This window comes from Oreochromis niloticus, linkage group LG5 (assembly GCF_001858045.2).
Source record: "Oreochromis niloticus isolate F11D_XX linkage group LG5, O_niloticus_UMD_NMBU, whole genome shotgun sequence".
In the NCBI taxonomy this organism is placed as follows: Eukaryota; Metazoa; Chordata; class Actinopteri; order Cichliformes; family Cichlidae; genus Oreochromis; species Oreochromis niloticus.
Genome location: NC_031970.2, coordinates 38482633 through 38509530, shown reverse-complemented (window position 1 = coordinate 38509530; position 26898 = coordinate 38482633). Strand labels below are relative to the sequence as shown.

Sequence of the window (26898 nt, the reverse complement as noted above, 5' to 3'; positions counted from 1 at the left end):
CCAATAAAAAAATAATCTAGTGCCGCCAGCACACTGAAGCAGTTAAAGGCGGATAATTCACTGAATGGAAGTGTACGAGGAACGTTGAACGCGACAGTATTTCCTGTTCAGAGGATATATCGTCAGTGGGAGCCAAATACAGTTTAATGTGTTTGATGTTCAGGCATTTGCTTGACGTTCTGTTTGAAACTTGTTTCCTGAGCTATGGTCGTATAGAAAGCCCTCCGGAAATGTTTGGGGAATATTTCGATGCGGCTCGACGACTCGGAAATTCAGCGGGCTCCGCGAGCGAGGTAATGTTAGCAGGCAAAGCTAACGCCAGGTTAGCTAAATGCTAACTTAGAGTTAGCAAAATAACAGACTGCTTTGATTTGTTGGTGTACGCGGATGTTTGCGCTCGTGCTAAACGTAGCTTCGAAGCTATAGCTCGAGACTTTCAAGTCTCGAGGGGAAAAAAGACGTCCAGCCTGTGTTGACGGCGACGAAACTAGCAAACGTTACCTATCAACAAGTGGTCTTTTATTTTGAACTGTGTGGGTGCTTGGCTGTGAGAGGGGAGAAAAACAGCAACTCAGGTCCTAGCGTTCGCACCACACAGATAACACACTTCATTTGACTGATTTGACCTAGCTGACGTTATCTGCATAGATAACATTTGCAACTAATGTCAGGAGTTACATAACGTTCAGTGGTAATCTTCTTCCCTGGCACCAGTTTTGACACTGTCCTATTTTTGCCCTGATATCACCGGTTTAACACGACAGTTTGGGACAGATTGTGTGTGTGTGTGTGTGTGTGTGTGTGTGTGTGGGGTGGATGTCTGCATCCCAGCAGGTTTCGATGAGTCAGGACAGATTTATTATTCCCTGGCCCATAAGAAGCTTATACGCACACATGTTGACAGATACTGACGAGAGCATAAGTCATATTGAACCTGTTACTTGGACAAAATAACAAGAATCGCAGATAAAAAAAAGCCAGCGACACACAGCAGCAGCGATCACCTCAGTGATAAGTTTTTGTGCGCAAGAGGAGTGGAGCTGTGAATTACAGGTACATAAAACCTGCAATAGGAGCTGTTATTAAAACTGAAGAGTAAGCATGAGGAAAAAACGAGCTTCTTACAAAATAAAGCTTTTCCAAAACTACATCACTTGTGGATTATTGAGAGTGGGCTCCAAGCATGATCCATTAGACTTTTTAAATAAAGTTATGATGCATATATATGTATAACTCATCAGAACACCCCCCACGTGGGAGGCAGCACTCCAAAAGATAGATGGGGGTGATGTTGGGTGGCTTTTATTAATGCTTTTATTACAATCATTTGATAAATGCGTAAAAGAAAATCTTTCTCACTCACACACATTCAATTCTATGTACTAATGTCCTAATGAGGGAAAATGGTCAATAGATAACAGTTTGTTGCTGTTATTTATTTATTTATTTTTTTAAAGAGCACCCCTTCTTCCATTTATATCAGTGTGCATTGATATATTAGTCAACAAAACAAAAACCTTCTAAGCAAAGTATTACAAATTATTCCTATTCAACAATGATTAAGTCTCTCTAGTGTTTACCACAGAACTTATGATGGTAGCAAGGTTTTCCCTGGCTCGAAACTGGCCTTTATCGAGTTCTGAAAGAGTGTCAGTTATGTACCGTCAGTGTATCAGCAGAAGAAACTTTCCTCACAATTATAACGTGTGAATCGGAATCCTTTTATTGTCATTGAACATCATATGTTCAACCAAAATGGAATAAATAACAATAAAAAACAAATAAATAGCTAACAATTTAAAGAACAAACAAACAGATGTACAAGGTTTATGCAGATGTGCACTGTTGCGCCAAAGTATTGCGCTTGTCCTGTGTGGTGGTGATGTTTATGTGTATGTGTGAGTATGTTTTGTATGTGTGTTTGAAGTGCTGATGTGTGAGTTGGGGGTTGGGGCATGATAGCTTGGGGAAAGAAATTGTAACTGAGTGTGTAAATCCTGGTTTGGATGATATGAACTGAACTGAAATCACAGACCAGCTAAGTCTTTACTGTATGTGAATGGGCAATTTTATCAGATGCCTTCTCATTAAAAAAAATTGTGACTTTAGCAGTGAAGAAAAGCAAACCGCAAATTAAAGGCAGGTTTAATCTGTGTTAATATGTTTTTCCGGTACAGTCATCTGACAACAAAAACATGATGCGACCACAGAAAGTAGAAGAGAAGCAGAGAGATGGAATGTTTTTCAGATTATTCCTTCACTGAAAACATACTGGTTTCCCTGTTGTTGTGGCAGCATTGCTGTTGGAAATAAGTTAAGCACAGGGTTCTCAGTTCCTCACATACATGGACCTGTGCTGGTGCTGAATTATAGGGCTTGACTCAAAATGCTGGGAATTCTATGATATACTACCATTAAAGCCAGTAGGAGAGTGTTTGTGGCACAACATTTGGACAATGAACTGTACAAAAATGGAACCCAGTCAAAACCAGCTAGTCGATCCAGTGCCTTTTGGAAAATACAGCCAGTATGGATGGAGACAAAGACGTTGTATTTATGTGCTGTTTGTGCATTTGATTAATTGCATTCACAGAGCGCATGCATTGCAGTCGGTCCGAGATGGTGAAGGTTGATCTTTTCTCAAGACTCAACTCAAGAACTCAAAAAAACTGAATGATGTTGATGACCACCACGATAGGAACCTAACCAACCAGTGCAGAGCTAGCTGGTTAGCAGTGACTTAATTTTCAAAGAAGAGTGAGTAAATTGTGAAAAGTAAAGCAATTGTGTCATTGTGTTCAATGAATGAAATAATTAAATTAACACTGGCATACAGTCAGCATAGAGCTGTAGACTGATACCATTAGTACTATGGCTGGGCGATATGTGGAAAATCTAATCACAACATTTTTTGTCTATATCACGATACACTGTATACTAATGCTATTTTTAACTACATAGTGCCATAGAATTCAGGAGACAAAATAAAACAATTGAAATTAAAAAGGTGCTCCTTTGTGCTTGTCTAAAAATTGTAAAATAAAAAATGTGATGACCTCGAGTTACAGAACAGTGTGGGGAGACGTTGACATGCCGAGTTTAAAACAGTCTTCATTTTGCAGTGGATGACTTTTCAGCTGGTGGAATAAATTCGTGGTACTGCTACCTTTTGCAGCAATAGTTTTATGGCATGCTTTGCAAATGACTGCATTTTGTTCAGCATCCTCCTTGTGAAATCCAAATGACAGCGAGTATTCCCTCGGATGTCTCAAACTCCCGCAGTCTCCCTATTTTTCCCTATCTGGTAGTATATAAGCATGCATGCTCAGCATAATGTGCTAGGTAGAAAATTTTCTGGTTGGGAGGGGGGATTAATGATGCATTCACAGCATGTGGTAGAAAAAACCCCAAAGTAAAATACATGCAGACAACTTAATATTTCCAATTTATACGTGATGATTACAATAAAGCCATTTTAACCATTGTACGTGGAAAAACTCACAAATATACATGAAGTATATTCGATATATTGCCCACCCATAATTAGTTCTACATGATTAATACCAGCTTACTGTTGGAAACCAAAGAATGCAAAAGCTCCACTGCCTTAAATTTGATGTCATTGTTTTGGAATGAGAAACTGTCGCACGCATTCCAGTGGTGATTAAAATAATTGATAAGCCTGCAGGCATTTAATTATTCTATTTTTTTATTCTGTTGGAACCAGTTCTCCATTGGCCTTGCTTGTCACCAGACAATCGCAAATTACTGTTGAACCTTTCTTTTAACAGTAAACCAATACCAGAAAACCAAAATATACTGAACATGTTACAAGGACGCTTGTCATTCTATTGCCCTGTCTTTGATAAATGCTGTGATTAGCCTGACCCATGCAAGAGTGAGATGAAATGTGTGTGGACCATAAGATGTATGTAGTTACCCCCTGTGGTCCCATTAGATGTCAACCATTGCTTTGTACTCTTCATTTTGTAGACTTTATATATATATGTGTTTTGGCTGTTGACATGTTGGGTTTTTTAAGGAACCAAAAGTGATGTGAATTTTTTTTGTACCAGGCTGCAAATGTGCTGTAAAACCGTGCATTCTAACATTGGACTCTATGGAGATTGGCTACGTTTTGGAGCAGGAGGGCCAGATTTATTCTGCCTGATGGTCTTAGTTGTGCAGCTCTGTTGTAAACAAATCTTGCTACAATTAGATACAAGTTGTAGAGCAGCTTGCTTGCTTATCACATACATTTTCCGCCCTCCATTTCAGATGTGTTTAGCTACATTTACCCTACACTTGCACAGTCTTTTGTTCTTAATATGCAGTGAAAAAAATTGAAAGCATTTAGCTTTAGACTGTTGCTTTCCACAGCACAGCAACTGCATGAAAATTGTTGTCATAGCATTAAAGTGTGAGAAAGGACCAGAGATTCCAGGGTATTGTTTCATAATTCTAAACAGGTTGAAAAAAGGTTACATGAAAATAGGGCTGCCACGATTAGTCGACTAGTCACGATTACGTCGACTATCAAAATCGTCGACGACTAATTTAATAGTCGACACATCGTTTGAAGCTTTGTAAGATTGCAAAAGACGCAGGAATAAGTAGTAGGATTTAAGAGTGTAATAACGGACTGAAACAGAAGATGGCAGCACTGCATGCACAAGGATGCCAGCTGCCGTTAAACCCCGAAGAAGAAGAAACTGTCCCAGAATTCATAGCGCGACCCATCGCGGCCCTGCTCAGTTTCCAACAATGGCGGCAGCTAGTTAGTTTTAATGTTACTCTTATTATTCTTTCTGGGTCACAAAATAAACGTTTAACATATTTTCAGGCGGGAATGTAGCTGTGTAAACTTAAAATATCTGCTTAGTTTATCAAGACACCACATATTTTCAAAAGCGCTCCAACGTTTTCGGAGATGTCTGTTACCCACTAGCTCGATAGCTAGCTGGGGTTGAAGGCTCACTAGAGCCGGTGAGAACACCGGACTCCCTGCAAATCGTTTTCAAACCCACCGCCGTCTTTCGCTACTCAGGTTAAACATGATATATTAGTCACTTAGATAACTTAAAAATGATATTGTTTGGCTTTTTTCAGTATTTTATTTGTTCCTGAGTAAATCGGTTTGGCTGAGATGAAAGTTATAGTTTTTACACAGCTGAATAAACGTCAAGCAGACAACTTCTGATTATCAGAAGTGTGAGATGCTCGAGAATATACTCCGGTGTCCTGTTATATTTTAGATAGCAAGGAGCAGACGGCTGCGTTTATTAAACTCCTCCGAAACAATCTGCAAATTTCATTTAAATTCAATAAACTATCGTCTTGTCTTTATTTTTAGTTAGCACATACCTTAAACACTTAAAGCTGTAAGATGATGATAGTTATATAAGAGCAGATGATTGCTGGTGAAATAAGCTGTATGTTTTACGTTCAATGGATGCATGATCTGATTAGTCGACTAATCGCAAAAATAATCGGTGACTAGTCGACTATCAAAATAATCGTTTGTGGCAGCCCTACATGAAAAGCAGGATGTTGTTATAATGAAACTGTCGCCTGCCCCCATCCGAAAAGAAAGAGATTGTCCACTCTTTTTTTTAAGGCAGCCATACTCTTGTGTACTTTTCGGGTTATGTGTAGTATCCACTCACTCTGTATACATTTGTTCCTCTCCTGTCTTCACTATAGGACTTGCTGCAGTGTCACTCACAACATGAACTCATCTGATTTTTTATTTTTTTAACTCCACAGAAGCCTTTTCCCTGCTGAGAAAAGGAACTTCTCATTTTTCTTTTTGAAACCATATAATTAGGTGACCCTTGAGAGATGCACCCAGCTGAGGTAACAGGCAGGAAGAACTATAGTTAGGCTGTCTTGGCTGGTTAGAATTAAGATGTACCAGTTGCCTATACTCTGGATTTCAAGATCACAAAGCATGGAACAAAAAGAAAATAAAAGTTGGTGCTCACAAATATGTGAACTGCAATGTGGAGAGAGATGGCAGTCAACAACATTCTGTACACTCCTACATTGTCCTAATGAGTTATAGTGAGGACACCTGTGTGGGTGTGCCGCCTGTGTTTGTGGGCTGGAATCAGAGCGCACTGTCATATCAGTAAAGTCAATCACAAGTATGAAAGAAAATCACACCGAGGGCTTGATCTGAAATTTACAAAATAATACAGGAAACCAAAGCGTTATCAAAAGTCAGTTGTTTGCAGTGTTGTTGAAACTGCGATTTTATCTGCAAGTAACAGGACTCTTTTATGCTAAATTAGCATAATAAGCATATTCACTTGTAGGGGTGGGTTTTTATAATCGATTTATCGATTAAAATCGATTCTGGCTTGGATAACATAAAATCGATTCATTAAAATCCTGAATCGATTTTTTAATATAAATTTATTTTGCCCGAAATGCCAGAATCTCTGGTGAAATCTCACAAAATTTCAACAACCACCAAACAGCTAAGACAGTAAGTGAGAGCAGGAACACGGATTCTGCACAAAGACGTAAACACACCCGCATCAGAATCAGTGAGATGTCGCCTTTCTCACCTGACGGCACGGACACGGTCGGGGCTGAAAGCCGACAGCTCGCTGATTGTGATCTGTCGGCGGGTCCGCACTTTGTGTTGATTCTAAAGCTGTTAGTTTTATCTCTCTCCAAATAATATTGACCGAACCAGCAGCACAAGAAGATCCAAACTATGCTTCACATAAACAACAACTCTGACTTTTACTGTTTTGCTTCCACCACGATGCACAGCGCTCTCTCTCTCTCTCTCTCTCTCCCTCTCCCTCCCTCCCTCTGTACTTCAAGAACAGTTTCCCGTCTAAAAATCAGTTTTCTGCATTATTCGCTTGCTTGTTACGCACAAGTCTACTGTTGTTTACAGCGCTGTGGGCCGCTGTTTTTTTCCCCTTTTACATACTTCCGAAAAGAAAACCTAATTTCTGCTGTTCAATACTGAACCAATTTAAACTTTTTAAAATTATGCAAAATGCAAAACGCTTAATCGTGTCTCTAATAAAACCGCTGTAACGTCAGAGGTAACGTTCATATGTTGATTAATGGTTTTCTTTCGTTTTTGATGTACTGCAGAATATTTTTTTAAAATCCCAGGCCAGGAAAACCACCTTCATGTTTTTCTGTGTTTTATCTTCAGCTACTTTGACACAAAGGCATCTGATATGACACTCACACCTTTGATAAAGTCTTGCGTGTGTCAGCTTCCTTTTTATTGATACAAAAATATGTAAATGTACTGATCTGAATTATAATATTTCTGACTGTCAAAATTTCCCTGATTTAAATCGAATTGAATCGAATTGAATTAAATCGAATCGTGGATCGAATCGATTCGGGACCTTGTGAATCGGAATTGAATCGATTCTAGAAATCAGTGACGATACCCAGCCCTACTCACTTGGTGTTGTCTCCCACCATGACTTAAAGACAGTCAGAAACACATGGGCCTCAGCAGGCCTGCATATCTAATATGTATATATGGCAAAAATGGAGTTTGTATTATTCTACTGAGCTTGAAAGTCAGTATTTGGTATGACAAAATCAGATTGGTCTTTTCTGTGTTCATTATTCCATCATCTTTGACAAGATCCCCAAATGCAGTTCCAAACCATGACAGAGGCTCCACCGTGTTGTACAGATGCCTGGAAACACACACTGTTGTACCGGTCTCCTGACCTCTGTGTATCTGGTGATGATTTAAACCTAAGATTTGAATCCATCACTTTAAAAGTCCAGCTGCTTTTCAGTCCAGTTCCTGTGTCATTTGGCATACCTCAGTCTTTTCTCCCCGTTTCCCTTCCTTAAGAATGTCTTCTTAAAAAGGACATGCTACGCACCAAAAGATCATATAAGTTAACATCAGTTTTTGGCTAATAACGCTTTTACTAATTGGTGAAACAATACTATTTTGTGTTTGTCAGATCTTTTCAGTTTTTGTAGGCTTAGTTACACAAGTGATGGCAAATTATGTGTGTCTGAAGACAGAATTATGTATTGGTTCTGTGCTAAATTCTCTTACGCTGGTTCATCCTTTGAGTTAGGTGCCTTTTGTACTTGGATGATTCATAAGTCATTATAATAAATCCTAACCCATTCCTCTGAAAATAGTCAGGTAGAAGGACTGGACTGAAAATAAGTGAGTAAAGTAAAACTTTGAAAGACATTCAGAAATCCTGGAGAACTATTGCTCAAGATTACTGGCTTTTTGGAAGCCAAATCTAAAGAAATGAGAGCTGGCTCGAGGCTTTTGAACAGTACTGTACGGCACGATATGAGGCCATAGTGAAACTGATTGCTTCATCACACAGCATCAAGAGTCAAATCGTTAAGGCTGCATGGTTACACTTTTATGGGTGGCAGTCGTATTAATGCTGCTACCACTGTCATTGCTGTCATTGTCATTGTGTTATTTGGGGGATGCACACTTCTGATGGTGACCACCTCAGACATTACCCTTCTTTAAAGTTGCTGTCTACTTAAAAACCAGAGTGAAGTCATTTGTGGCTGATTTGTGAAGTGATGTAACCACCGTTCTTATGATGGCAGTTCTACATATAACACTTAGATGTAACTGAGTAGACAGTTCCTAAACTCATTTGACTGTGCCAGGGCTTCTGACTCACCGTCTTCATCAGACAGTCCATGTATATTCTGGTAACAAAATAATGATCAAATTCACTGTTGTTCCAAGGCAGCTGGCAACTGTTAAGGTGGAATGTTTTCCTACATATAATTTAGTGCATGAGTTGACAGCTTGAGTTGTTCTGGCTGTTTAAATACTCAAACATCCTTGTCTTTTAGCTTTAAAAAAAAAGATACACAATTAAAAACAAAACAAAACAGGGAAACAATGAAAAATAACAACAGTAAGAAGAAAATGAGACAAGAAGAGAACTATCAAAACTGTTGCCACATAAATGGACACTGAGTCAAAAATGAAAGGGTGCCAGATCTTTTCACATTCCTTCAGTTTCTTTTTAAGAAAAAAATCCACAAGCTCCAAGTCTTAGCTCAACTAGCCAACAGTGACCATTTACTTTGGTTTTATCGGCCCTCTCTCAACATACTCTTGAGTGGTGATTGCATCTTCTAGCATTTGAAAAGATGTGCATTAATTAACCAAGCTGTAAAGATTCTATAGCAATCTTTGTCCGAGTTCTGTCACAGTTATCCAGAATTGCACATCAATGATTCTCATCCTCAGCTCCTCTCCTCATGTCTTAATCACTCCCACTAGAAATGTGAACAGAGGAGGCAAGAAAACAGCCTTCTAACTTCTAACAAAAATGAGTCACCTTTGACTTGGATCCATCACTTTAAAGCAGTGCCAATTAAATGTGACCTTTGACATATTGTTCTGTTATAGTGTAACTACTGCTGCTTGTTGTGCCTGTGATAAGGACGTGTGTCATTTTTGGTTCAGAATAACTTGTATTTTGTTTCAAAGTGTAAATGTGCCTGGAAGAACTGGTTCTGTATTATACATTTACATGATTTGTGTGTGTGATTCTGTCTTTGTCTTCCAGGCACTCGAGCAGCTGTTTAGTGTATGGCAGAATGAGTCTGTTAGATAAAGAGACAATTTTAGCCACATAAATGTAATTGATTACTGTGTGGGTAAATGTGTGTGGAATCTGTTATGAATAAGGGTGCTAATTTTAGTGTAAAGTGGAGGCAGTCACTTATCACTTATACTTATTATACTTAGGACTCACTTGTTTTTCTTCTTTGTACTTTTTGAGGGTGTTCAGGCAACTGTATCCCCGGAGAATGGAAAACAGTCTAAAGTTTCTGGGAAAGACCAAGAATGAAATTGTGTGTGGGATCCTTTTTCTTTTTTTTAAGGGCTTTAGGTATTTTCTTTTGTTTAGTTTTTTATTAAATTGTTTTAATGTAAATCCAGTATTTGTGTTAGTGACAGTTTATATTGTAGTTAATAATATTATATTATTTTGCTTGTCTTAATTGCCTCTTGTAAAATTTGGAAACAGCCCTGTCTAGCAAAGCGTGGGCCATTAGCAGCAGGGTAGAAATAGCTGCCTGCTACCCAGTTGGGGGTTGCTGCTTGTGGATGTCACAAGTGCTTCATAGCCCCGCAATGTTGAACACTAAATTAAAGGCATGGTACATAAAAATAACAAACACTGATCTGCACCGAATTCTTCCTCTCTGGTCAGTGATCGACGCTTAGCTGCTGTCAATTCAATTCACAACATGATGCAGTGCAACAACATATCAGACATTTTTTTTAAATCACACACAAAGAAACAGTGAAAGGCATGAAGTTTGATCATCTTTATAAAAAAACAAACAAACCCATAAAAGTTATATTAAAGAGTCCTGTTCCTACAGTCATTTATTGGAACTGTAGACATAAATATATACATAAACACCCCTGCAAATGACACACCTGTGCATATCCTGGGCCCCTTCAGCAAGTCTCCTTTCTGAGCCATCTTTATTACATTTTAGGAAGGGAATTTTATGAATACCTCCCGAGATGTGAGAAAGTTATTTGGGCCTGAGCAGGACTGTATAGTAACCACATTGCATGGTTAATTTTTATGTTTATCTCTGAATAATTGGCTTAAAGTGAAGTATGTGATTTTCCATTTAGTATGAGTAGTCGTAAACAACCGCAGTCGTTCAGAATGCATTTTCTCCTGCTCACCAAGATGTGAAGACGATCCAAAGTGACTGTGTTCTCTGCGTATTAGAAATTTCCATAAAGAGTGTGGCATCGAAGATTTTTGACTCAGTCCAGCTGTTAAAGAAACAAGTCTTCCGTTTATTCAGCAGAGTGTGTGGCTGCATTATTATCTAGCAATTCAGTTCAATTTTAGTTATACAGCACCAAATCACAACAACAGTTGCCTCAAGGCGCTTTATATTGTAAGGTAGACCCTACAGTAATACATACAATGGCAGAACCACACAGGTGAACAGTGCTTGTAGCAGATGTTCCACCTGGTCCCATAAAAGCTGTAAATCTTTAGTTAAAAGATGTAATATAAGACAGAAATTGGGGACACATTTCTGTGGGATCTCACTACTGGATTTAATACTGACCCAAAGCGTCTTTTTTTGTTTGTTTGTTTGTTTTTGTCCCTGCCTTGTTTTTTCTTTTCAGTGAGAGACATGGACAACTCCGTCACCCTGTGGCAGTTCCTGCTTCAGCTTCTGTTGGATTCCAACAATGAACAGCTCATCTGCTGGACCAATGACGAAGGGGAGTTCAAACTGCTGCAGGCTGAGGAGGTGGCCCGGCTGTGGGGAGCCCGCAAGAACAAGCCCAATATGAACTATGACAAACTGAGCAGGGCACTCAGATACTACTATGACAAGGTAAGCACGTCTATAGTCTTCTATCAGGTGGGATACATCGCAGCTGAAAGCTCAGTTTTTTTTGTTCTTCAAGTAATAGTTATTACACTTTCAGTTCATTAAGACTGAACCTAAACCATTCGCTGTACTTCAGTATTCTTAAACATTCAACCAACTGCAGGCTGGTGTTCATATAGGCCAGATGATGTCAGGATATGTTTTTTCCTGTGGTTGATAGGGTGGGTACTGTGTGGTTGGTGGGCTACCAGCTGCTGTGAGCTTTAACTGCCTTGAAAAGTTGTTCTTTTATTTGTTTGTTTTTTATTATTATTATTTGGGCGTTTTAAAAATCCCCCTCACCCAGATGAACATGGGTATTTTAAAGAAGCTAGCAGAGGCAAAAGGGCTAAAGCTAAAGGTACTCATAGCCAGTCACAAGCTAGCAGGCTAAGTACAGGCAAAGGATCAAAGTGGTTATGAGGAGTATTATAGAGACAGGTGAAAAAGAGAGTAGCGTAAAAGTCTCTTTATCGAAGGAGTTTATAAACATACTGCAACGTGATACAAGTTACTGTCATTTGTTTTGCTGTATGAAACTGTTGCACCTGCTTTTGTGTTATAAGCTACAATGTGTCAGGTAACTTGTTTTCAGTTAATTATTTGTACCTCTTACAACAGGAGAGCAGTTTATTTTCAGTTGTTTAAGTGAGAACTTGTGAAAATTGTAAAGTTGAATCACATCTGTTATTGTGAAAATAAAATTTGTATTGAAGAAAAGTTGTTTTTTATTTTATTATAGGTTTTAGAAAGAAAATCAGATATAAAAAGAAAATCTGTATTGGCGTGATGCAGTTACAACAAATCAGAATCAGCCAAGAAAGTTGCAGTGATTGCAACTGTAATAATCTGAATCTGAGACTGGTCTGTTACTGGTAACACCACTTAAGTAACACAAAGAGCGACTGGTGAAACAGACTTAGCTTTCAAAGCTAACTGAGGCAGAGGGTAAAGAATTTTGAAGTCTAGAGCCAGAACACACAGTTGTGGCAATTTCTCAATTTCTTTTCCTTAGTCTGAAAAGATTTATATACCCTCTGTGGTTTTTGGACTCCTCATTTTGAAACGTGCACTTTGGAGCCAAAACTGACCATATTTATAAACTGTGCAATGCAGAGACCTACAGCAGTAAGTAACAGACTAATAAAATAACTGAATTTCATTGAAATTGAAGCACAGACTTATAGAATGGGTTTTGTCTCACAGCGGGACGTTATTTATCAAATTAGGCCTCAAACCCACAAATGTGGTCAAGCAATTGAGTTCTTTGACTCCAATTAGCAGAGTTAAGGCTGAGCAGGCAGCTATCGGCTGAGCAGGCAGCTATCGGCTGCAGCGGCCTGCATAACCGCATCTGTCAATCCAAGCAGACATGCTCCTTACTATAAACCTCAGTAAAATCCAAACGGGAGAAGTAAAAAAAAACAAAACAAACCTCAGCTACCATACAGTTGTTGTGAAGGAATAAAACAGCCATTAGTTGGTAAAACCATTTTTAAACTGGGATGTAAATATGCTTTTTCATGCTGTCAAGTTAAGGCTTTTAAACTGGGAGTCTGTGGTGATCACTTCGCTTTTACAGCCAGGCTCAAGTGACCTTTAGAGGACCTGCAGTTTACTCATGGTAGCGTCATTCAGCTTCAGAGATGGCACCTTGGGCTGAGGTACAGCCGTACAGGTTCAGATCATCTCTGATTTCTTTAGTACAGATTAGCAATAGTTTTCCCACTAAATGTGCAGCACAGTCTCCTGGCCTTGTTTTCTAGATACTGATGATTGTTTTAAAAGTAAGATAATGCTGGAGTATATGACATTAGCACAGTTAATCTATGATGCATCACTTGGTTGTTCTATTCTTGTCCTATTTTTCAAATTTCAAAGAGCCTGAGTTCAGATGAAGCAGAAGGGAATTTTAAATTTGAAAAGTTGAATATTAAAAAATACTCCCCAGCATGTTGTCCGGGAGACGGAATATTAGCTGCGTAAAGACTCACATTCCAAAACGTGTACTGTAAGTTTGATCACATGATGCTCGATTCTGATGTGTGTGAAATCAGGTGTGAAACTGCTGTCCATAATTTAAAGTGAGTTTTGAAGCAGCAGCTGGAGACTTGTTTCCTCCAGACAGCTGCATCAAAGAGCAACCATTACAGAGTATTTACAGACGTATAGAAAAACAATTTTCAGTAGTAATCTGTGGCACCATGATTGGCTTCAAAGTAGTAGTAATGTCACCGAATCATTCCCACTTCCTCTTTAAGTACCACACTTGGTTGTCCACAATAAGAGTCAAATGCATTTTGAGTGTGGGGGGGGCTTTCAAACCTACTGCTCTGTGACATGTTGAAGAGAAGGAGAGAGCTGTCTGTCTCCCACTCTGCTCGCGGTTTGGCTGAGTCTCAGGCTGACCCTGTGGGCGTGCAGGGCAGGGCTGGTCTGGTATGTTTGGCTGCAGCATTCGTGGTTAGTAGATTCGTACAGACAGGAAAGACGGATCTGTCCCACGCACAAAGCCTTTCTGTGGTTTGACTCTATATTTTTTCTTAGAAACATACTACCACAGTCTCACACTGCACTAGCTGTGTGCGTGCATAATTATCATGCTGTGTTTCTGTTTTATAGAACATCATAAAGAAGGTGAATGGTCAGAAGTTTGTTTATCGCTTCGTGTCCTATCCTGACATCCTCAAAGGAGACGTCACTCGAGCAGAGGGCGTGGATGCGGGTGCAGGGGGTACCACTCCACTATCGAAGAGGGGAGACGACATTGTGCAGGAGGCCGAGTCTGGCGACAGAGCCAGGGTGGGAGTTAGCGCAGCGTCTCTGGCCTCCAGTACCAAGCAGTCGAACCGTAATGACTACATTCACTCTGGCATGTATACGTCCTTCACGCTCAACTCGCTGCAAAATGGACGGCAGCTCTTCAAGTCCATCAAAATAGAGAATCCAGCAGAGAAGATGGCTGAGAAGAGGGCTGTCACTGCTGCTCCACAGGGCCAGGAGATGCTGCCTCAAACACAGCAACCCACTGCTTTGCCCTCGGTCATCAAGTTCGGGAACACCCCTCAAAAACCAGCACCAGCACTGCCTCCTCAGGTTGCTATAGAGCCCAGCCTCATGCCCAGCCCCTTGGATTCTCTTCAAACTCCTCCCCACAGGGCTGAAGACATCAGCACACACTCCTCCCTGCCACCACAGACCATTTACTCATTCGATAACATCCGCCCATCAGAACCAACGTTCAGCCTCCCAGATCTGACCTCAACCAGCCCCTCGCCCAATCTAGTGCCAGACTCTTCCCAGGAGCTGGTGATTGACAGCGACATTGAGTCTGGATCTTCTCAGCCCACAGACGCTCAGGCACCGGAGCCCACAAATTCTCAGGCACAGGAGAAGGCAAGTAAACATTCAAACGCAGAGAGACGGTCACTGTGTTCATCATAGTACAGTACTGTGCAACAGCCTTGAATCACGAAATGATTTAAATTTTGCTTGGAGGTGCAACGATTTATTGAAACGTGCAAACACACATGGAAATACAGTATAAGGAGATTGTACAATTTTTAAAAAGCTTGAAACTGCATTTGGTATGACCACCTTTATTCTTCAAAGGTACTTTAAGTAGTCTTTAGGAATAGTTCTCCAGACTTCTTGAAGGACATTGAAAGCCCCTGTTTGGATGTTGACTACATTTTGTTAGTTTCTGTTAAAATGATCCCACACTGCTTCAGTGCTGGCTCTGGGTGGGCCAGTGACTGATAGTAGGGCTGTGCGATATGACCAAAATCTCATATCCCGATATACTGTCCCGACAACGATATATATCACAAAAATTTTACATTTTCTGTAAATTCTTTGAATCTCAGGCAACTCGACCCGTGTGAAGTGTTTTCAGCTGGGCGTTGTGTACCTGGAGTTGAATGTTTTGACCGATGCATGAAACTATTCATTTTTAGACATAAGTTACAGACTTATGTGCCATTTTCTTTGTGAGTATTTATTACAAGGTGTGCTGCTGGGAAAAGCCTGTCTTAACATTTGAGTCTAAGGTTTATTTTGAGCACCTGACAGCTCTTTTTTGCTTCTCATCCATAAACTCTCTCCATACTCTTTCACGTGATTCTTGCATAGGTGGTAGAGGTTTGCTGGGTTTGAGTCTGAGGTGGGGACCGGTTTCCTGCATAATTTGCATAGTACAGTTTTCCGGTCCGTGTCAGACTTTTCATAACCAAATCATGTCCATGCTACATAGGTAGCCCCTCGTTTAGAAATAAGGTCTTCAATTTGTTTTGACTGGTTTTTCTGTTTGTCAACATTTCAGTTTATTTTGAAAAATCTCAACAGGATCTTCAGCTTTATTGTGAAAGGTTTATATGGAAAATAAACAAGTGGACTGTGGAGTCACACGCTGGATTTACCGTCGTCGTTGCTAATGACAACGCGTAAAAACAGTTGCTGATCCATCCGTAGTGTAGTTATTTTAAATATAGGAGAAAGAGAGAACTTTAAGAAATTAATATAGCCACTACAGTGACCATCAAAACCATGAAAAAGTATTGCTGTAAACAGTTTATTTTGCGACACCACGAAACACGGTAGCATAATGTGAAACAATAGACGTTTTCATATCGTCATCTGATCCATATCATTATACCGAACAGCCCTAACTGATTGTGTGTTTTTTCTGTCTAGATATGTTTTTGAAAACTGAGACCACTGCTAATTAGATGCTTTTCAGATGGTATCGCATGGAGGATTAAAAATCTGATGATACTTTTCAGTGTTCATAATTCCACCAATTTTGATATGATCCCTAACACCACTGGCTGAAATGTAGCTGCAAACACTGACCCAGCCTCCACTGTGTTTAACAGACTTTGAATGCTCACTGTTGGCAGTTTTGCCAGCCTTTTATTCCCAAGGCCTTGACCTTTAGATACTTTTCATCTATTATAAGTAATTTTTTTGCCCCTTCTTTTTGATATGCCAAGTTTGCAGCTAATAGCTCTTTCTGAGTCACCTTGCAAAAAGTGCAAAAAGAAATAGGAATGCCAAGTTTTCTGTTATAGGTATATACAACACTGGTTTATTTATGTGCCTTTCTCTTTTTTTGCTTGAATGATTCATAGGTCAGTGTTAAGTGGCTAAAGAAACAAAACCAAAAAAAGGACTTTGGGAAAAGGCAGCCAATGTCTGCAGAAAAAACTTTGACAGTCCTTCATGAAGTCTGGAGAACTCTTATTCAAGATTACAAAAAACCACACAAAGTTTGGAGTTTTACACAGTACTGCATATTATACATATTTTGAGTTTTCAAGCAGTTCATTTATACAGGACATTTGATTTAGTTTATTATGTGTGTTTTTATGTTGATAGTAATATCTATAAGAGAACATCAAAGTGTATTTTAGAATTCTGCAGCTGCTTTTTTGTGATGCTGTAAATACTGGTGATAAAACAACTCACTGGGTTACTCCATAAATTTTACAGTCCTGTCAAAGTCTGACTTTAATCTCCTCTCAGCGCTACACTCGATGCACCTTTGCCAAGGTTATTATAGTGAAATAGAACTCAGCTAAAACTTTGACTTGTCTGTTAGAATATATCTTTTCGACATGGTACACCTGACAAATACCCCTCCATATTATGAAAAGTAGAACTAATTAAAACCAATAAACACTACATTAGTACTAGATATTTTAAAACTAAAGTTAAATGGAATGAGCATGCCCACTGAAGTCACTGTGGACTCCTGTTTTAGTTCTCTTTGGGGGGGGTTGTGTTGATTTGCTGTCCATCATATTGAGTCAGATATTAATAGTTTGAATATGTCAGAATAAAAACAGAGAAACTGTTTTTGAGCAGCAGATGGAGAACAGCGTTGTCCTGTCTGGAGATGAGACCAGCATGTTGGACACTGAAACCAGTTCGTCCTCAGTGAGCAGCAGCACCACAGTCAGCACCCAGAGCTCAGGAAAGGCACGCAAGCCCCCCAAAATCCTGAAGATCAGCCCGCCAACTCTGCTCGTCACTGCCTCTGACTTCTCCCCCATGAATCTCTGCAGTCCCTCACTGCCTACTGCCTCGCTCACACCAGCAATGCTACAGGTGAGCTCACAGAAACAGCTTAAACAGGTAGTGATCGTGTCCAGCAGGGGGCAGCAGTGCTTCAGGATTAACTAATGCTCTCTTGCTTTGTTGTGGTGTTTTGAGTTTTCCTGGTCATACTATTTACAGATCACATGTCTGCGTGCGCTGCTGTATAAAATGTCACAGTCTGTTAGATGTAATTGTGTTGTTGGTTCCCTGTCTGTCCCCCAGCAGGCCAGCCAGGTCTGGTCATGAGATCCAGCTCAGACTGAGTTCCTCTCATGTTTTCTTTGTTCGCAGCCTGTGATGGAGTCAAAGCTGCACTTGTAGCATCGGCGGTTTTAGCTGTAGTTGATTTTTAACACATGGTGATCCATCCTGTTATTTACTGTCTTTCTGTAAAACTAGATCAAAATCCTATCCAGATATTTTTAGACTGAATGGGGATATTTTCAACTAAAGCAATGTGTGAGAGGTCTCAATCACTTGTAATAACAATGGAAGAGAAATTTCCAAAGTGTCATGTAAAAGCAGTTTGCTTCTGTTTGAAGGTGTCTTTATGTTCTCAGGAAACTATTGTTCTTTTTTCTGATGTCTAACATAATGTCTGTGTTGTTGGGTAAAGAGGTTTCGCCACTGGGGAAAAAGTCTCTTACGTCACACAGGCTGGGACTTGTTTGTCAACCTTTACCTCAATTTGGTCACTTGGTATTTACTATTGTGTGTATTGTCTTCGAATGTGTCAGATGCGTAACTAAGATGTTGAAATGCAAGAACTTAAATAAGTAAGTTACTATGAAATAAAGTTCCACATCTGCAACGACTCACTCTTACAAGGATAAGCTGGTACTAACATAGTCCTTTTCTACTCAAAGCACATTTTAACACACACACACACAGTGATAGAGCACTTTATTCTGTACGCCTGGTGCCTCGGAGTAGCGTGGACACCTGGGACCCCGTTCTCGACCCGTACCAGGGTGGCCGGCCTTTGGCGGGTCGATCCTCTGGGATTTTATTATCTTTTCCCCTTTCGTTTTCCCCCTGCCTGTCCTGCCTTAGACATCGTCATAATATACCACATATAATGTAATAACTGAAATAATACAAATAGAAATGAATAATGATAAAAGAGTTACGTGAGCAATTTAACCCTCTAGAGATTCTATATAGCTGTTCTTGTAAAAGCATTGAATTTACAATTCTGATTGCAAAGAAAACCAAGTGAAAGTGCTTTTGCACTAACTCGGTGGTAGTTGTTCTTTTGGTTTGTGATTCTCGCTCCACGCTACATCAGATCATATGTCACATGCATATTTATTCATTCAAGTAGCTGTGTTAGTGCAGATTCTCTATGATCCCCTGGGGTATGCTGCAGCATCCTACTTCCCAGACCTTGATAAGGTCTATTAGTGCGTTGTAATTGCATTCTCAGGGTTCCTCCAAAAAATACATGCTGCTGCTGCTAATGGGCAACACTGGAGTCGAACAAAAACATTGTGATCCTAACAGTTAAACAAGAAATAAACTCCAAAAATGCAACGTGACACCTCTGTGTAGCACAATGGCTAGAAAGTCATGAATCTTTGTTTTTGCATTTTTGGATAGTGAAACAAGCTGGAGAGGGAAGACATGCAGCAAGCCGCTGCTCTCCCACTGAGCCAAACTGACACCCAATGTGTATTTATTTATTTTTAAAAATCTGCTATAAAAACATCTTTTATTTACATTAATCTCACTCTAGCTTAAGTGTGGGCCTTGTTTTGTCCTCCTCAGACTCCAACGCTTCTGCTGACTCCAAGCCCGCTTCTCTCCAACATCCACTTCTGGAGCACGCTCAGTCCGGTCGCTCCACTCAGCCCAGCCACGCGACGCCAGGGCGGCCACCTGTTCCAAGTCAGTGCCGCTCTCTGCTCTCAGTCAGTCTTTCTGTATCTATCGGTGCATCTAACTCACCCCTTGATAATCTCTTTCAGTTTCCGTCAGTCGTCACCCCCCAGTTCCAGATCCCAGTGCACAGCATGGACGGGACCAACACACCTGGCCCCATTTCACCGGACCCTCAGAAAACATAGGAGTAGCCCGTCTCCTCCTCCCCTCAGTACCAACACATTTGGACCCAGAAAGCCAGACACCTACCCTTCTCCAGCTCCTACTCCACCTTCTCCACCCACATCCAGGATGATGATGTGAGAGCTGAGTGTTTATTTCACATCACTCTGGTGCTTTGAAGTTCTCTGCCACAGGATTCACACTACACTCAGGTGTGTGGAGAAGTGTCGGCAGGCCTGCTGTGTGACTGCTTTGCTGTGCTCGTTTATTTTCATCTTCACTATTATCCTAATAATACCAACACACTTAAATGGAGTCTGGCTTTTTTGGGGCTCCTTGTGTCACAAAAGTTAAAAGAAAGTTGTTTTTTGAAAAAACTTTTTTTATGGAAGCAGATGTGCACGTGGACTGAACCCTCAGCAGCCGCAGTCTGCTTCATACCTGGACACACGGAGCAGCTGAATCTTTCCTTTTATAGACTCAGACCTTCTTTTCTCGTGCTAAAGTGTTCTTGCCAAACACGACAGATTTCACGGGGCCTGCTCACGGTGATTCTGTTTGTTTTTGTGCTCAGTCCTTAACTTTTCCTCTAGTTTAAAGGATTTACTTCAACCTGCATGTTTACCTGCAGCTCCTCTATCTTTTAGCCAGCTCTCAACACAAATTTAAATGTTAAGCCTTGCCTCAGCTGCTCTGTCTTATCGTGACATGTGGCCATAATCCAAGCTGAACCTTGAACCTTGCCTCGGTGTATCAGCTCTAGTGTATAGTGCATCTCCAGTAGAATAGGTCTGAAAGCCAGCATGAGCTGGTCTGCCTCTGGTTGGTAAAGCTTTCACGTGGGAATGAAAGAAAGCGAAGCCATAACTCTTTCTCCAAGCAACGACAAATTCTTCATTTGCAAATCAGGCATCATGTTAGCGGCTCTTACCTTAAGTGTCTCAAACAAACTATGTAAGAGAAAAGCCGAGAGAAAATAAGGACTTCATTGCATAGCAGCCACTCTACTGCCAGCCCAGCAGAAACCGCTAAAGCTCAGTGATTAATATGCATAACGTTAGTTCAGTATGGATGAAAGCTCACCTCTGCCAACACCAGTTTATCATTATCTGATGTAGTTATGCAAAAGACAGGTGATGTGGAGAAGTCTCCAGTACTTTACAGCATTAAAATGTATGTTTACAGCCTCTTGTTTCCTAACACTGAGGCTTCAAAATGTTTAAACCAAAACCAATTGGCAATGTCGTGGAGACTGTGTCCATCTTTTCTGTACAATTTGTTTAACATGCCAAAATCTAGTAAAAATGACGGACATGGTATATACTGGGTTATTCTGTGAGCTGAGGTGGTGTTTTTGAAGATGGAATATCTTTGAGCTGATGTATTATTTAATTTTGGTGGGAGCTGAAACTAGACGGATTCTTCTCCCAGGAAACATTCCCAGCAAGTTTTACAGTCTCACTGATATCTGGCTTTGGTGACTTGTTGCTTGGCATGTCAGTGCTGTTGTTGGTTAGACTCTTGCCATCCCAGCATTGGCTGTTAGTCATCTGAACATGCAGTGATGAGCCAAAGCATTTATGGTCACCCCTCATCATATGCTAATGAACCTTCATGTGCCACAGCGCACACCTGCTGTGTTGGGGATTATACCAAACAGCTGAAGGTGGTTTGTTGGTTACTACCCCACAAGCCAGCCTTGGTGTTCCATAGGTGTTGTCGCTGGCCATTGTAAGAGCTATCTGCTTGTTTCTCCAAGATTTAGTAGTTCGCAGTTCGCTCACAGTACCTTTAAACACACCCCAGATTATTCTCTCTTCATGAGAGCGGCCATCATGTTGTGGCTCATCTGCAGAAAAGCTCCTTCCCCCTTAGAACTCTCTATTCGCTGATCCGCCATGAGAGGTTTGCACCTTCTTTGCCACTGATTTTAAAGCCATACGTCTGAGAGACAGACTGAAATCCCAAAGGTGGTAAATCCCACCTTTCTATGCTAAACATGCAAATTGTACATGACATGTTTACACAATACTTGGATAAAACACACTGAAGTTTGTGTGTTTACCAGACTTTGCATCCCAGGGATGGATGTTGGGGAGTGGGGGAACTTACTGCTCATTTCTGCTCCACTAACAGACCCCATCATCCATCAGAGTGATATATGGTGCCTTACCACAGCCGCGCCCACGTTTCTCCCAATACTGGATGGAGGTAAAGTGATGGAACAGTATACCACAGCTCTCCTCTTCGCTTTTATGCCATATCTTAGACCAAACCCCGGAAGTTTGGAGTAAAACTTCACCAGGGATGTTTTGTGCACAAGCACACTGCAGCTCAAATGTGCCGCAGTGACCTTCTGGATGCTTTACTGTACATACGGACAGCAACATGCACAGCATGTAAAATGTAATCAGGCCGTGTATTAAAGTTGGCAGCCATGTCTGTTTCCAGCCTGCTTCTCAATGTTCTACTCAGAAAGTATATGAATATATATAGAAGACCTGTTTAAGCTTTTGTTTGTGTGTAATCTCCTTTATTTTCCTGTAATACAAATAGAATTTTAAGATTAATTTCTATTTTTGTAATGGCCAAGTAGTTAGATGTCTCCTATGTTGGGTTTTCTGATTTTAATGTTCTCTCTGTGCATGTGTTTCCTCTTGTGGATTTAGGAGGAGGTGGCAACGACATCGTGGCAATGTTGGCCATTTTTTTTGTTTGTTTTGTTTTGTTTTGTAGGGAATCAAAGCCTTATGGGATAAATCTAAATCTGCGTTTTCTATGTTATGTGTTTTGATAATAGTGCTGATATTGTAAATGCAGATGTTGTGATGAAACGTTTGCACTTAAATCTTCGGGGTTCCTGTAGTATTGGATTCTGTCACTTTTCTATGCCTCAGAGTTGCTCTTTGAAATGTTGTTTGCTTACTGAGAAATGTCTATTTTCCCAAAGGGAGGAAACAATTATGCACTTGGTATTTTATATGGCAAACAAGAGTTTAATCTTTTACAGTGTATCAAATAAATTTACAATAATTTGTAATCAGGCACTGCCACTTAATATTTATTTGTATGACTTTATACCCAATAGAATTGGTAAGCTATATTGCATATTTTTGCAGTAACTTTAATGAAAAAAATCTATGAAATAGCTGGAACGTGACCTCAACTTCAACTCCATTTAAAATTTCCTCTTGGCCTTTTATTCATCCACACATTTGTTTTTGTATTCTGATCTTATTTTATTTTTTCCCCCCCTTGACTTTTCCTTCAAATGTAAAATCTTGTTTTGGACAAATTGAGCCCCTTCTTGCTTTGTATTGTCCAGTTCTCCAACTGTTTGATGCTTTTTTCAAATGTTTACAAGCTGCTTGTCTTAAGTGGCGTATTGATGTGCGAGGAAGTGTTTATATCAAAAGAGTTAGGTGAGACCAATAATAAAAGATCTCTAACTGACTGCGTCTTTAATGTCCGCCAGGAAACGAACACACGCCCATACACTCACGCAAATCAGTTTCACTTTTAAATGAATTTCACTTTCTAAAATGATTAAGACTAAGAAAAAGTGAATTTAATTTTATTGATTGAAAATGATCAGGAATAGCCTCTAAATACATCAATTTTCAATCGGACCTCTGTTGTAATTCCAGTAGTGCTATAGTCCATCAGCATTAGCATTAAGCCTGAAAATATTGCTACATTGTCTACATCACCACTTTGAATACAAGTTGTTCCAGACTAGGTTATGTGTCCAGCTTAAGTTACCACATTGATCTGTCCAGTTCAAACAGTGCAAGCTTCTTGACTGAAAACTCTTCAACTCTTTGAGACTTAAAGAATTAACCTTAATAAACTCTTAAATATTAAGAATTTAATGTCTTGCCCAAAGGTATTTTGGCATGCAGACTGAAACGGCCAGGGATCAAACCACCAATCTTTCAATTAACAGATGACCTGCTCTATCTCCTGAGCTACAGCCACCTCAAGTCGCTCCTGAATGAAGTGTGAGAAGCTTCTTACCTGTGCTAGGAGACAACAAACTAGACTGTTGTTCTGTGATAGGGTCCTCTTTTCAGATTAAAGCGAATTTTGTACTTCATTTGAAAATCCTGGAGGAAGAGTGGAGAGACAGTATATCCAAGGTCTTTGAAGTATAGTGTAAAGCCTGTGATGACTGTTGCACCATGTCCTTTGCTGGTATTTGTGGTGGTCGGTCCACTTTTATAAAGTCAAAAGCCAAACTTTGCCGTGTAATTTCAGAACACTTCATGCTTTGATCTGTTGACAAGCTATATGGAGATGGATTTTAGCTTTCAGTAAGACTTGACCAAATGGTTTTCTGGCCAAATTCCCACTGGCCAGCCAACTCACTCACACATGAACTCCACATGTTGAAAAAAAAGACAAGAACCAACCAACCTTAAACTACAGATGAGCTTAACCGCTATCAAAGTAACCTAAGCTTTAATAACACCTCAGCAGTCCCACAAGCCAATCAACTCCATTGATGCAGTCAGTGTTTAAATGAGCATACTTTTCAGATATTGGGCATTTCTGTAAATACTTTTCTGTTTGACCTTGGAAAATATTCTAATAATCTGAGATAATGGATTACCGATTTTTATGAGCTGCAAGCTACGAAAGAGGTGTAACTATGGAAGGTGTTGGGATACTGAGTCATTTTACTACAGGTAACCATTTTAATAAAGTTAGATTTAAGCAGAGAATGCATTTATCCATTTACATATAAAGGGTATATGGAACATGGTACACTTAAGCTCCCCAGCCTCCCTCAGGATTCTTGTGAAGGTCTACCAGACGTGGGAATAGTCTTTACAGTACCACTTAGTCCCCTTTCAAATGACATATGGCAAATTTAAATTTTAGAATAAAAGAATTGTTAAGTCAAATATGCATAACATATAGTACATATAAGACACTTGAATTGAAAGATAAGATCTTTTGGTATCTGACATCTTGCTTGTTGTCTGGTGTGGCTGTAGCTCAGGAGGTCATGTACTAAACAGAAGCTTGCATCCATCAGTGTGTAAATGTTGGCTATAAAGTACTTAAGCATAGGGGAAAAAAAGCACTTGGGTGAATGAGACATGATGTATAAAGTGCTTGGGTTGTTCAGGTAGAATAAAAAAACACTATATAAGAACTGGTCTGATTACCATCTATATTATTGTAGGATCTTTACCTTATGATATGAAGTGCTTGAGGTGACGGTTCTGATTTGGTTCTATATAAATGAAAGTGAATTGAAACTCTTTGCTCGTAACATCTACCAGTTCAAAAGTAAAACACTTCAGAGAAAGGCCTGCAGTCTGGCCCCATCCTAAACCACTTTTTAAAATGACTGTTAATCTCCATTAGTGACTCACTTTATATGCACACACAGGATTGATTGTATTGCGTATTGATGTGTGAGGAAGAGTTCATATAAAAAGAATTACAGTAGGAGAAACCAATAATAAAAGATCTCTAACCGACTGCATCTTACACTGCGTCTTTATTTTCCACCACCAAACGAGTCCTAATATAACAGTCCATTTACATTCATACTGAAGAGGTCGTATTTAATCAACGCACAGTCTAATGTGCTCAAAGAGATGATTGTGTACACTCTAGTCATCCATTGAGCTGTTTGTTGATCATCAGGCTTTGAAAGTAGGGTGCAAATAATTATTCAGCATGTGATTTCCATGACGCAGGAGTGTGATTGTGAACCCTCCAACCTGGGGGAACGTGAAGGAGTGTCAGCTTCTCCTGAAGTATTTCTCCCTTTGCTGTATCCTCTGCTCTCTCGGGTTCCAGTGCGTCATGAGTCTCCGGTCTTCGGTTTCTCTTTCATGTCTGTGCATTGAGACAAATCTGAGAGGTGAAAGAGTTGGTTACTAAAGGAAAACAGGAGAAAAAAACAAAACAAAAAAAAGACATCCACAGGCTGACAGGTCGCATCAGATGTGATATTCTCAAGCTGAAAAAAATTATGAAAAAGGAGGTTTGATTGTTGGCTTGCTACCTGTGAGCGCAGATAGAACCAGATTGAAACGTCAGAATTAGTCCAATTGAGTCCAGGCAGCAACCTCCAGGGCAGAAAATGTGACTGAAGCACAAGTGCCAAAATTGCAATTCCTCTAATGGCCACTTGAGGCTGCCTTTTGTATTTTCAGATAGCATCACCAGTGTTTTGGCAAATCATTTAGTCTTTCTGCATGTATTTACCTGTGTGCTGGCTTCTGTGGATATTCTGGATATAGAGGAGCAGCAGAAACAGGCAGAAGCCAATAAAGGATGCTACTGTACCGCACAGCAGGAAGGAGTAGCTGCCCTGACTGTGGATCACCTGCAGGAGCCACACACATAAACACATTTAGAGTTCCAAATCACAAAGATCTCAGCGGTCGACCCTGGGAAGCAATGGCAACGTTATTGAGGTGCTTTAGCCTAATTCATTCAGACACAGCAGGCTACAGTCACTGCAGAAATGCTCAGTAGTGACCTGAAAGCCTGTTCCCCAATGAGGGGACATGCACTATTATAGTACAGTTATTTAAATGTTTCAGAAAGAAACGAGAAATTAATATAAAACACTGAATGTAAAAGCATTTTGTGGAAGTGAATACTTTATAAGAATGTTCAGGAAGACAGAAGAGTCTCGAATCCTTTCTTACCGATCCAACAAGCAGTTGCAGCAGCATCTCCCCGTTGCTGGCACCGTACCAGCACACCACACAGAAATAATCTACAGCTATGGGACAAAAGTTGCATCCTCTAAAAGTGTACATGAACCAATCAACTAAAAAAAAAAAAAATCAATCAATGCTTATTAATAAATTAAAATAATCAATAATCAAACAAAAATGAATAAATGTATTATGATCATATTTGTGTGTTACATCGATAACAGGGTTTTTGTTTGTTTACATTAAACACTTGATGTAAAATATATCGAGAAATTTCAATTTAAATTAATTTGAATATTTTAATAGAAACAAACAATTGGATGACACAAGAATTTTAAAAACTAATGAAAGTATAAATGAATCAGTAAGATCTGATCATTAAGAACTAGTAATAAATCATACTTAAAGACAAACATGTATATTTAAACAATCTATGTCTTTTTGGGGGAATTATTACACTCATGTGTAGGAATGTGGGGAAAAAAAACCCTCAACAGAACTGTAGAAACAGTTACAGTTAATTATGATGCATATTATAAACAGAACATCAATATTTTATTTTTACATGTAAAAATGCCTGCATGGATCTACATTTTTATGTGATAGTTTTAATTTCATGTATTATAAATCTCTCTTTCTG

The 26898-nt window shown here is 39.8% G+C and overlaps 2 protein-coding genes across 3 annotated transcripts in view; one reads left to right on the top strand and one right to left on the bottom strand.

Annotated features, from left to right (window-relative positions):
• The first annotated feature begins 77 nt into the window (after nt 1-77).
• Nucleotides 78-22706, top strand: elk4 (ETS transcription factor ELK4). 2 transcript variants are annotated; one of them, XM_005452254.4, is made up of 7 exons: nt 78-293; nt 2594-2757; nt 11177-11391; nt 14050-14823; nt 17293-17535; nt 19294-19413; nt 19494-22706. In XM_005452254.4, coding segments are annotated over exons 2-7 (1452 nt in total). In that variant the 5' UTR covers nt 78-293; nt 2594-2756; the 3' UTR covers nt 19593-22706. The 2 variants fall into 2 exon arrangements, with proteins under 2 accessions (XP_005452311.2, XP_013127597.1); XM_013272143.3 differs by lacking the exon at nt 2594-2757.
• mfsd4aa (major facilitator superfamily domain containing 4Aa) overlaps nt 22680-26898 on the bottom strand; it is a 21759-nt gene continuing 17540 nt past the window's right edge. Inside the window, exons 8-10 of the mRNA XM_019354807.2 lie at nt 26247-26283; nt 25798-25918; nt 22680-25443 (exon numbers count right to left, since the gene is read on the bottom strand). Of these exons, the coding sequence (XP_019210352.1) occupies nt 25391-25443; nt 25798-25918; nt 26247-26283 (211 nt within the window). The 3' untranslated portion in view covers nt 22680-25390. The remainder of the gene's footprint in view (nt 25444-25797; nt 25919-26246; nt 26284-26898) is intronic.